We start from the raw sequence: 12,500 nt of genomic DNA, 5'->3' as shown, positions 1-12,500 counted from the left end.
ATGTTCCAATCAAATTCCTCTAAACGCATGTCCCACCCTCATAGCTTGTTTGCGCCGGAAATACGTCAAACTACGGAAGTTAGATGATCTCAAACGTCCGTTTCAGTGCGACTTTAATGGTAGCTAACGTTATCTAGCAACTAGCTTACCAGAACGGTAGTTGGCTGGTTGCTAGAACTGTAGCTAGCTGTCTAGTTAATGGTAGCTAACGTTAGCTAGCAGCTAGCTAAACAGATCGAGTTGTTACCAGAACATAAGCTTACTAACTAACGTTAGCTACCTAGCTTAGCACTTTCTTCACGCACTAGGCTAACGGCTCTCGTTGTCATGGTTAATGTGAGACCTTGGGCAACTGACCGACCGTCTTAACATAGCTACTCTCACCTTTCTTGTGGAAAAAATGCTTATGGGCTCCCGCTCTGCTGCCTTTTCTCCTGGCCTCTCTCTCCACTCTTTTCTGGTGTGTATTTATGTATGGGCTTGATGTTTATGATTTAACGTTAGGCTATTAGTGCTAGTATTTGACAGCCAGCCGGTATAGTGACTTTAATGTCAAAAGAGGTGAGACTTGCCAGCATGAACCATGGCATGGACCAAACCATTTAAGAAGGGGGATATTGCTCAGGAAATTAAACCTTTTTTTTATCTGTATTGCATTATTTGTGGCTTAATTTGAATTCTGATGCAGCATTAGTGTGACTGATCTACATGCAGAATAATTTCGTCATAGAAAGAGGGACCTCTTGTTTTTTTGTGGGCCCTGCTTGCTTGTGGGCCCTTATAATCATTATCACCTCTCACCGCTAAACAACGGTGCTGACCACCATCACCACCACTACTACTACTACTACTACTACTATAAGTACTACTAATACTACCACTACTACTACTATAACTACTACTACCACTACCATTACATTAGTCATTTAGCTGACACTTTTATCCTAAGTGACTTACAATAATTACATTTAACGTAGGAAAAGCCAATGTCCTACTTTTTGCCTGAACTCACAAGTACATCTCCTTTCTTAAACAAGTGACTAAGAGCGACTATGAGACTAGGAGGAGTAGGAGGAGGAGGATGAAGAAGAGGATGAGGAAGAAGATGGGGATGAAGATGAGGATGAAGAGGATGAAGATAAAGATGAGGACGAAGATGAAGATAAGGATGCATATGAAGATGAGGATAAATATGAAGATGAGGATAAAGATGAGGCTGAAGATGAGGATGAAGATGTTTCTAGGCAGCTAGAGACACACCCAGTAAGAGACTCTCCCCTGTCATCCTCTCTTCTTCTCCTCCTCTCCCCTACAGTACCCTCTCATCCTCCTCTCCCCTACCCTCTCATCCTCTCCCAGGCTCATAGAGGACCGACAGACAGACAAAAACAGATGGATGGACAGAGAGAGAGAGGGGGGGGTGGACATCACCGGTCTATTCTAAATTAGAGGCTGACATTCCTCTAGAACATATCTTAATTTGAACAGGTCTGTGAATTTAGGAAAGTCATTTTAAATTCAACATCACCTTAACTGAATCACTGACGCCTCAAATGTCAACCCTGGCCTTCAATAATCTGCAGGTACGAGGGCACTCACAGCCCCTGAGCCTGGGTGTCTGACAGCCAGAGAGAGAGGGTGTGTGTGTGTGTGTGTGTGTGTGTGTGTGTGTGTGTGTGTGTGTGTGTGTGTGTGTGTGTGTGTGTGTGTGTGTGTGCGTGCGCATGTGTGTGTTCGGGTTCCTGATTCCCTGGTGCTGTCGCTAGCTGCGGGGTCTTTAATAAAGCCCTTGTGAGACATCTGATTATGCGTCGTTCGTCAGCGGACGGTCTCCTGGATGTTAACAAACGTGTAAATAATGACACAAATAATACCGCCGTTATGTTGAGTGGGCCGATGCCGTGGTGCCAGCCCTTGTTACACTGAGGACGGAATTACTTTGAAAATGTCACAGTTTTTTCGGTTTGGCTCATAGCTCCCGTATTTGCAACCATTTCTGTGACAATTTAGCATCATGGTTTTATTTTATTTATCTTTCTATGACGTCCTTTAGCCGTGGCCTATAGGTTTATCTGAAAGAACGCCACTGGTCGGTCTGGCAATGTAGATCTGACCTATTCAAAGCCTTAACTGTTAAATGAGTCTCCCAGAGGTCTGAGAGAATCTGGGGAGAAAGAGATAGAGAGGGAGAGAGATGGAGAGATGAGAGAGAGATGGAGAGAGAGATGGAGGGAGATGACTTTTGATGCTCTTTATTGATCATCCTTACAAAACACTTAGCACCCAAATTCAAACCACCGTTATCATCTTAAAAAACACAACAATGAGGTGAGAGATGGAGAGAGATGGAAAGAGATGTGTAGAGAGAAAGAGATGTAGAGATATGTAGAGAAAAAGATGTAGAGAGAGAGAAGGAGAGATATGTAGAAAGAAGGATATGTAGCGAGAGATGTAGAAAGAGATGGAGAGAGAGATGGACAGAGAGAGATAGAGAGATGTAGAGAGAGACAGAGAGGATCAACAACATCACATAACTTCACAGCTCACACTCTGCCTTTTCATTTAATCCTCTACTTCATGTGGATCTTTTTGTTTGTTCATTTATGTATTTATTTATTTTACAGGACATTTGATAAATGTGTTTTGTATTATTTTTGTTAATTGTCTCTTTATTGACTTTATGATATTATGATATATTTATCTGTTAGTTTAATTTGTTTATTTATTGTTTTCTCATGTCATTACTGTTATCCTTGACGCTTTGGCATTTATCACCTGACATTCAAGCCAATAAAGCATAGTGCAATTAAATTGAATTGAGAGGCAGAGAGAGGAAGGGAGGTACAGTAGAGAGAGAGGCAAAGATAGAGATGAAGAGAGAGAGAGAGAGAGAGAGAGGCAGAGCTGCAGACGAAGGCATTTTCCTCTCCTCTTTTCTCCGACTGTTGCGTTTCTGAGCAGGATGTTATTGTAGTTATTTCCGGACGGCTTTTAATTCAGTCTGAAGCTCTGCAGATGTGCTGATGTTCCGCTTGGGAGGATTGCCGTTACAGTGTGTGTGTGTGTGTATGTGCGTGTGCGTGTGAGTATGTGTATAGGCACACACACGCACACTGACAAGCTCCCTCCTGTGGTGTGTGTGGTGGTGAAGGTGCAGCAGCTGGTGTGTGTGTGTGTGTGTGTGCGTGCGTGCGTGTGTGTGTGCGTGTGTGTGTAAACAGCTGAAACCGATGTCTGTCTGGTGTCCTTCCTCCAGAACAATAACAATAATAACGGCACCAGCTCTAATCCCGAACACGGCCTCGAGACAATGACAACCTGCTGCCTGCTAGCGGAGTGTCACTTATACACGGACCCCATTCCAGCCCATTAACATGCCTGAAAGGCTATGTGTGTGTGTGTGTGTGTGTGTGTGTGTGTGTGCGCGTGTGCCTCAAACTAATCTAGCTGAGAGAGTAATTACAATAGGTCGTTAACAGAGCCGCTCCAGTCTGGAGTCTTCATCTCTCCAACTGTGATTCCTGCATAGGCTCTTAACGTCAGCCATTTTATCTGGTCAGGCTGCTGGCCCATCTCACCTCGGCTCAACTCAAACTTTATTTATAGAGCACATTTAAAAACAACTGTGGGCGCTCAAAGTGCTGTACAGGTAGGTGAAGTAAATTACAACAATAATACTACAAAACACAACCGTACACACAAACAAAACAATACCCACAAAGACAACAATACACACATTAGCCTGGGAGTCATGCTCAACTAGAATTGAAGTCCTCTCCTCTCCCCTCAAGTTCAAGTCAAGTTCAACTTTACCGTCATGTGTATTTGGAGCACGATGAAATGCTTACGCTCTCGCTCCCTGTGCCTTAACACAGAAGATCCCAACACCGGCGCAGAGATGACACGCAACAACGTGAGCGCATGTGAGTGCGTCAGCTGTTCAGCAGCCTGACTGCCTGTGGGAGGAAGCTCGGTACTGAGACGGTACCGTGTGGTTTGATGTGACAGATACGGGCGCTGTGTGATCTGATGCTCCGCTAACGTTTTTGATTTTGTATTTTTAGATGGAAGGAGCGAGGTTGGAGCGTGAACTCCGGGCGGCCGGTGTCCTCAACGATGTTTCGCAGGCTTTATTTTTACAGCGAGTAATGCTATATGTCATGGAACAGAGGTAGTTCTGTGCTCATTATTTTTGCTATTGTCTTTACAGTCCTTTGTAGTAGTCGGCAGTCCCGAGCAGTCATATTACCACGCCAGAATGGAAGAACACTGTCAATGCAGCGATAAAAGGTCACAAGAGCTCTGGTGCTCATACCAAAGCTTCTGAGACACCCCAGAAAGCACGGTCTCTACTGTGCTTTCTTGAGGATGTAGGTGGTGTTGAGAGACCATGTGAGGGTGTCTGAGATGTGTGTACGAAGGAATCTGAAGCTGTCAACGGTGTCAACAGATGTCCCGTTGGTGGAGATGGGAGTGTGATTCCCTCTGTTCTTTCTGAACTCAGTGATTTCCGTTATCTTAGTGACATTTATGGAGAGGTTGTTGTCATGGCACTATAGTGTTAGATCTTCCGATTCCCTTCTACAGGCCTCCTCGTCATTGTCGCTTATTAGTCTAATCACTGTAGTGTCATCTGCACATTTTATGATGCTGTTGTTGTCATGTTTGGCAACACAGTTGTGTGTAAACAGACTGTACAATAAATGGCTGAGACAGCACCCCTGCAGGTGCTCCGGGCCTAAGAACCGATGTCAACGAGCGTGTTTGGCCAATTCTCCCAGTCTGAGGCCTGCCTGGCAGAAAATCAATTAGCCAGCAGCAGATGGGGTTGCTCAGGCCGAGGCTTCTGAGTTTCAACACCAGTCTGGATGGTGCAACTGTGTTAAAAGTAGAGCTATAATCAATAAACAACATTCTGACAGGTATTTTTCTTTTCGAGGTGTACAAGGTGTCCTGGTATCGTTCTCTCCCCTCTCACCCCTTCTCTCCTCTCCCCTCCTCCCCTCCCGTCTCTTCCTCCCTTCCTCTCCTCTCCACATCCTCTCCTCCTCTCCTCCCCTCCTCTCCCATCCTCTCCCCCTCTCCTCCCCTCCTATCCCCATCCTCTCACCCTCTCCTCTACTCCCCCATCCCCTCCTCCTCTCCTCATCCATCCCCTCCTCCTCTCCACCCCTCTCCATCTCTGTCTGCCATTACCACTTGGTTCTGCTCCACCAGCCAGCGTCTCTCAGACTGAGCTCAGCCGCCAATGGCAGGTGTGGAGGACACAAGTTAATCTCATCCAGGACCATCTCTTCAAATGTCAACCGCTAAACCCCAAATCCCCCTTGATCCGCTCCTTCGAAAGGACAATCCTCCTCCTCTTTCTCTCTCTCTTTCTTCGAATGCAGCATCACGGGTCAGAGATGCAGTGAGAGAAAGCGAGAAAGAAAGAAATACGCCACCCCACCCCCCAACTCCTTTTGGTGCAGTGCATCTGACGGCAGAGAAGTGTCTTGTGGGTAACGGTGCAACAAAGCGGTCTCTCCTACCTGGTCCTGAAGTTGGCGGGATGAGGGTGCCCGTCGTACAGAGACAGGAAGTCGTACTCCTCCTCGATGGCGAAGGACTGGAACAGGACCTGGATGCGGTTCCCCTCCTCGGCGATGATGACCCAGGTGCAGTTGGCCCCATTGGGGTAGCCGTACGGGAAGCCTGGGCTCTCGATGGTGCCATTCCTACCCTTCAACGTCCCACCACAGGTGTATATGAACCCTACAGAGAGAGAGAGAGAGAGGGAGGGAGGGAGGGAGGGAGGGAGGGAGAAGGAGAGTGAGAGAGGGAGGGAGGAAGAGAGGGGGGGAAGAGAGAGAGAGAGGTCAGACACAGATTCATGCTACTATACCCCAGAGTCCAGCAGAGACCCTTGTGGAGTGTTCTAGTTAGAACGTGATGGTGTAGCGTAAGTAGCGGTCTGTCTGAGAAACTAAAGCATTATGGAACGAGAAGCAGGAAGATGTCACGGATATCGCCACAGCTAGCGGGAGTGGTTAGGCACGACGCGCAACGGAGTGCCGTTACACCCCGCTAGCCGTGGCGATATCCGTGACATCCCATGGCTTATGGATATCCGTCAATATATATAAAAAAGACAATACGAACTTTAAATAAATGTATTTTTAATGGAACTATTTGTTAATCATTTGCGGATACTTCCGCTGAAAAGGGAACGTTGCCAGGCAACGACAATGCTACAGCGGATCTTTGTAAACATTGATCTGGACGTTGCCACGGCTACTAATAAGAGGTGGATTAATATTAAAAGATATGCGAACATTCCATTTTAGCGTGGGGATATCGTGGTTATCACCACGGCTGGAATGCAAACTGACCAATAGAGACAATGGACCGGATCTATACCGTTGTATAAAGCTGGTCCTCCTACAGCAGCTTCCACTGCTACAGGACAACTAGAGGCTGGTCTCTCTGCAGAAGGCTGGTCTCTCTGTACCTAGCTGATATCTCTGTAAGAGGCTGGTCTCTCTGCAGCAGGCTGGTCTCTCTGTACCCAGCTGATATCTCTGTAAGAGGCTGGTCTCTCTGCAGAAGGCTGGTCTCTCTGTACCTAGCTGATATCTCTGTAAGAGGCTGGTCTCTCTGCAGAAGGCTGGTCTCTCTGTACCTAGCTGATATATCTGTAAGAGGCTGGTCTCTCTGCAGCAGGCTGGTCTCTGTACCCAGCTGATATCTCTGTAAGAGGCTGGTCTGTCTGTAGCTAGCTGGTTTCTCTGTAAGAGGCTGATCTATCTGTAGCTGGCTAGTTTCTCTGGTCTCTGTAGCTAGCTAGTTTCTCTGGTCTCTCTGTAGCTGGCTAGTTTCTCTGGTCTCTCTGTAGCTGGCTAGTTTCTCTGGTCTCTCTGTAGCTGGCTAGTTTCTCTGGTCTCTCTGTAGCTAGCTAGTTTCTCTGTAGCTGGCTAGTTTCTCTGGTCTCTCTGTAGCTGGCTAGTTTCTCTGGTCTCTCTGTGGCTAGCTAGTTTCTCTGGTCTCTCTGTAGCTGGCTAGTTTCTCTGGTCTCTCTGTAGCTGGCTAGTTTCTCTGGTCTCTCTGTAGCTGGCTAGTTTCTCTGGTCTCTCTGTAGCTAGCTAGTTTCTCTGGTCTCTCTGTAGCTAGCTAGTTTCTCTGGTCTCTCTGTAGCTGGCTAGTTTCTCTGGTCTCTCTGTAGCTGGCTAGTTTATCTGGTCTCTCTGTAGCTAGCTAGTTTCTCTGGTCTCTCTGTAGCTAGCTAGTTTCTCTGGTCTCTCTGTAGCTGGCTAGTTTCTCTGGTCTCTCTGTAGCTAGCTAGTTTCTCTGGTCTCTCTGTAGCTGGCTAGTTTCTCTGGTCTCTCTGTGGCTAGCTAGTTTCTCTGGTCTCTCTGTAGCTGGCTAGTTTCTCTGGTCTCTCTGTAGCTGGCTAGTTTCTCTGGTCTCTCTGTAGCTGGCTAGTTTCTCTGGTCTCTCTGTAGCTAGCTAGTTTCTCTGGTCTCTCTGTAGCTAGCTAGTTTCTCTGTAGCTGGCTAGTTTCTCTGGTCTCTCTGTAGCTGGCTAGTTTCTCTGGTCTCTCTGTAGCTGGCTAGTTTATCTGGTCTCTCTGTAGCTAGCTAGTTTATCTGGTCTCTCTGTAGCTAGCTAGTTTCTCTGGTCTCTCTGTAGCTAGCTAGTTTATCTGGTCTCTCTGTAGCTGGCTAGTTTCTCTGGTCTCTCTGTAGCTAGCTAGTTTCTCTGGTCTCTCTGTAGCTGGCTAGTTTCTCTGGTCTCTCTGTGGCTAGCTAGTTTCTCTGGTCTCTCTGTAGCTGGCTAGTTTCTCTGGTCTCTCTGTAGCTGGCTAGTTTCTCTGGTCTCTCGGTAGCTGGCTAGTTTCTCTGGTCTCTCTGTAGCTGGCTAGTTTCTCTGGTCTCTCGGTAGCTGGCTAGTTTCTCTGGTCTCTCGGTAGCTAGCTAGTTTCTCTGGTCTCTCGGTAGCTGGCTAGTTTCTCTGGTCTCTCTGTAGCTGGCTAGTTTCTCTGGTCTCTCGGTAGCTGGCTAGTTTATCTGGTCCCTCTGTAGCTGGCTAGTTCATCTGGTCTCTCTGTAGCTGGCTAGTTTCTCTGGTCTCTCTGTAGCTGGCTAGTTCATCTGGTCTCTCGGTAGCTGGCTAGTTTCTCTGGTCTCTCTGTAGCTGGCTAGTTTCTCTGGTCTCTCGGTAGCTGGCTAGTTTATCTGGTCTCTCTGTAGCTAGCTAGTTTCTCTGGTCTCTCTGTAGCTGGCTAGTTTCTCTGGTCTCTCGGTAGCTGGCTAGTTTCTCTGGTCTCTCTGTAGCTGGCTAGTTTATCTGGTCTCTCTGTACCTGGCTTGTCTCTCGGCAGGGAGTCAGACAGCAGCCTGTCCTGCATGGAGTAGCCCAGCAGGAAGTCACAATCACACAGACAGGAAGTCCCTGAACGATTAGCCACAGGGACACCGCACGGCTACACACTATCACATCAATTAAAATCAGCTGTGCCAGGTTACCACTAATTATGCATGATTTCTCTGCTGTACACACAGAGAAAACAGAACGAATGCACACAATTCAGAAAACTGGAAGCTTGTGTATCAACAAGACTCCAGACTGCTAAACGCCTCACAACTCACAACTCTAAGCACAAATCGTATAATTCATAGCATACTTTAAAACACCACATCCTAATTACAACTGCTCACACTCACTTCTCACCTGTTCAAACTCAATTGGTAAAAACACTTCAAATCATGTGTCAGAGCATACAAGACGCCTCGGGTGACCTCTAGGCTACTGTGTTGAAGCAGCATGGAGATGTTTATTCTTCTTACTGTAGGGTTTCTTATTTTAATTACATATCAGCGCAATTACTGTGAGTTTTGCCAATATAGGTAACATTCGTGTTCTCAGAACTCTACCAATGGTGCAGTATGAACTCTCAGTTTACAGTATGACTTTGGGAAGGTGGGTTGTGAGTTCAGCTCAACTGGAGGTCATTGGAACGAAATGTGCATTGAATCCTATTCTGATACAATGATTGTGGCAATTCGACATAACTGATCAGATATTCACAGTATTGTATGACAATATGGCAACAGTCTTCATAGTTTGTGTAGAGAGAGAGAGAGAGAAAGAGAGAGGAAGGGTGGTCCCCCATACAGTATGATAGATGTGTGTATTATATTAGTGGAAAGAATCAGTTTTCTGAGAAAAATGAAGTCTCCGACGCAAATTCAGCCAAGGCACGTACGTCACAGCCGGGGGTCAGCAGAGGTTAATCTGTCACGCATGACGCAGCACCAGCTGACTGTAGCTGTCATAGCATTGGTCAGCTCACCAGAGCGCAGGTATTTAAGCTGTCAAAACATGTCATTATTCGCGCTTGCTTTACTGCTGTCGTAATTGCATGCTCGCCCCACCACCTCCCCTGCTCCTCCTGCGTATGTATGTCGTCTGTTGTCGTCATTGCTCTCTGTCCGGGGTAGTTTGCAGGTATTCCACCGGCGTCGGCCGGTGGATGCCAGAGTAGCCGCTAGCTGGTCTCTGTGGCTATCCGTGGCGGGCGCCATGGACACAGAGACGCGAGGCTGTATCTCCCGCGGAACCCACGAAGCGTCGGCCCGTGGGGACCAGGGACTATAATGTACAGCAGTCCTCCTGTGGCACTCTTTGACGGTCTTAGTGGGCTGAGTTACCTCCGAGCGTCTTCCCGATCGCGGCCCACTCTGATCGTCATTGAGGCAGGGGGCTAGATGCCGTTCCCCCTGGCTGTCTGGGCCAAGTGCTTGGCCCAGAGGGGGGGAACACCTAGATTGCCTCCCCCTGCTAACGCGCTCCACGTGCGGCGCGTGGAGCGCTCCACGCCGGTGGGCAGGGGGCCCCCCGGACAGAGCACACCGCCAAAAATTCATATGCATGTATTATGCCGCTTGTATAATTATGCTGCTTGTATAATAAATGTTCAAATTTGACAAAAGTGATCTTGTCTGAAATGGTCTTTGAGTGCTGTTTCATTTTTGCAGTTGAGAACATTTTTGAGATTTGCAGTTTTGACAAAATTGTTAACTGTTTTCAGTTGTGTGTTTAGAGTCCTTAGAGTTGTATTGTTTTCTGAAACCACCGCTCAATTTCTCAAACTTTGTATTGTATTGAATTGAATTGAGCGGTGGTTTCAGAAAACAATTGGGGAAAACGGTAATCCATTGACCAACAGGAAACAAACACACTAACAATACAATACTGCTGTGGAGGAGTTATAGCAGAAAAATAGCTCAAATTACTATTTAAGTTTAAATACATAAATACACACACACATACACACACAGACACACACAAACAAACAAGCACACACACACACACACACACAGGCTTCCCAGGTTGTTGATGTTATTGAGCAGCCGTCATTGTGCTGCAGGTCAGATGGGAAAAGGGACAGAGCCAATCTGAACCCTGTCCAGCTCTATTACAGCCACACATTAACCAGCTGGGCCTGTTTGAATGGGGGATGAGATCACAGAGGATGGGAGGGGAGGAGGAGGAGAGGTCAGGAGAGAGGGAGGAGAGGAGGTAGAAAGAGGAGAGGAAGAGGGGGGAGGAGGTGAGGCATAGGTGAGGAGGAGAGGAGGACAAGAGAAGGTGAGGAGGAGCGGAGGAGAGGGGAGGGGAGGAGACGAGGACAAGAGGATGTGAGGAGGAGAGGAGGAGGTGAAGAGGAGGTGAGGACAAGAGGGGGAGAGGAGGGAAGGAGAGGAGGGGAGAAGAGGAGGGGAGGGGAGGAGGAGAGAAGGAGGGGAGAAGAGGAGGAGGGGAGGAGGAGAGAAGGAGGGGAGAAGAGGAGGAGAGGCCGGGAAGTGAAAGAGAGAGAGGGTAGAGGGGAAGGGGTGGCGGTCCTGCAGCCTTGCAGTGCGTGTGTGTGTGTGTGTGTGTGTGTGTGTGTGTGTGTGTGTGTGTGTGTGTGTGCGTGTGTGCGGTGCGGCCTTCCCCTGTCCTGCAGTAAGTAATACACTCCAGGGGTAATTTATTACATGGCCGTGAGAGGAATAGATCAGATTCTCAGAGAGAGAGAGAGAGAGAGAGAGAGAGAGAGATAAAGAGAGGTAGAGAGAGAGAGGGGGGGAGGGAGAGAGAGAGAGGAAGGCAGGGTGATGGTGACATATACCAAGGCCTCTTCCTGCAAACACTCGCTTTTTCCCTTTCTACCTCCTCCCTCTACTTCTCTACTTCTTCCTCTCTCCATCCTCCTCTCCCTCGACCTCTGACCTTGATCCATACAGTTACGCACGGGCAATTAACCTAGATATCTCCCCCCACACACACACACACACAGCTCTCTCCATCTAGAGCAGTTTATCCGCCCTGTTTCACTGAGTCAGCGTCGGAGCGTGTGTGGGATTATTAGCGCGGCGTTGGCCGCCATGATCACAGACTCAGGGGAACACGCGTGTGCGTAGAGGAACACGTGTGTGCGTAGAGGAACAGGCGTGTGCGTAGCAGTGAACATACAGTAGAACCCCCGCTGGGCCAGCTCAAGACTAAGCCTCCACCAAGATAACCATCTGTGGAACACACACACACACAAAACACACACACACACACAGACACACAAAACACAACTAAACACCGTGACACCACTAAAATCCACTACAAAATGGATGTCTGAGCCCTGGAACTACAGCTCCCATAATCCCACAGGCTGCTGGGGGTCTGGGAGCTGAGCAATCGCACCTGGCTGATTGGGGCTGATTGAGTTAGCGAGCAGCCAGGGAAGGAGTGGTCTCAACGCCGGACCCAGGAGAGTTATCTCACTGATACGCTACGGAACTGGTACTGCATGCTGCTGATCTCTCTATGGTCTGGGATACTGCATGCAAAAATCTGGTGCGCAAATCCCTCCCCCCCCCCACACACACACACACACACGCAAACACAAACACACACACATGCAAACACAAACACATACACAGACACACACATGTAAACACACACACGTACTGTAAACACACACACACATGCAAACACAAACACACATGGGCAAACACAAACACACACGGTTTGTGGGCGGCTGTAGCTCAGTTGGTAGAGTGGGTCGTTCAATGATCGAAGGGTCAGTGGTTCGAATCCCAGCTCCGACTGTCCACATGTCGAAGTGTCCTTGAGCGAGACACCTAACCCCAAATTGCTCCCAGTGAGCAGGTTAGCACCTTGCATGGCAGCTACCGCATGAGAATGAGAGGCCATTGTAAAGTGCTTTTAGAGCCGCTAAGGTGGAAAAGCGCTATATAAGTGCAGTCCATTTACCATTTACACACACACACACACACATGCAAACACAAACACACACACACAGGCGTCCTGCCTATAGAACTTGAGGGAGCACGTGCCCCCTCAGATTTGGGGGTGTATTATTATTTATTTTTTTACATTTCTGTTATTGTTTGTTTACCATTACATTTTACAATGCGGAGCTATGATTATTTTCTCTACTGAGCTGAATGTATTATTTTAAT

At 47.8% G+C, this 12,500-nt stretch overlaps 1 protein-coding gene across 1 annotated transcript in view; it reads right to left on the bottom strand.

The window, feature by feature from the left end:
* Positions 1–12,500, bottom strand: part of LOC311328004 (CUB and sushi domain-containing protein 3-like) — a gene marked incomplete at its 3' end in the record, with an annotated part of 605,137 nt that overhangs the window by 525,242 nt on the left and 67,395 nt on the right. The window contains 1 exon segment of the mRNA XM_084461116.1: positions 5,532–5,754. Coding sequence (XP_084317242.1) covers positions 5,532–5,754 — 223 coding nt within the window.

The sequence above is a fragment of the Borostomias antarcticus genome (assembly GCF_949987555.1).
Source record: "Borostomias antarcticus genome assembly, chromosome: 36".
Taxonomy (NCBI): domain Eukaryota; kingdom Metazoa; phylum Chordata; class Actinopteri; order Stomiiformes; family Stomiidae; genus Borostomias; species Borostomias antarcticus.
This window is presented reverse-complemented; position numbering and strand designations above follow the sequence as displayed.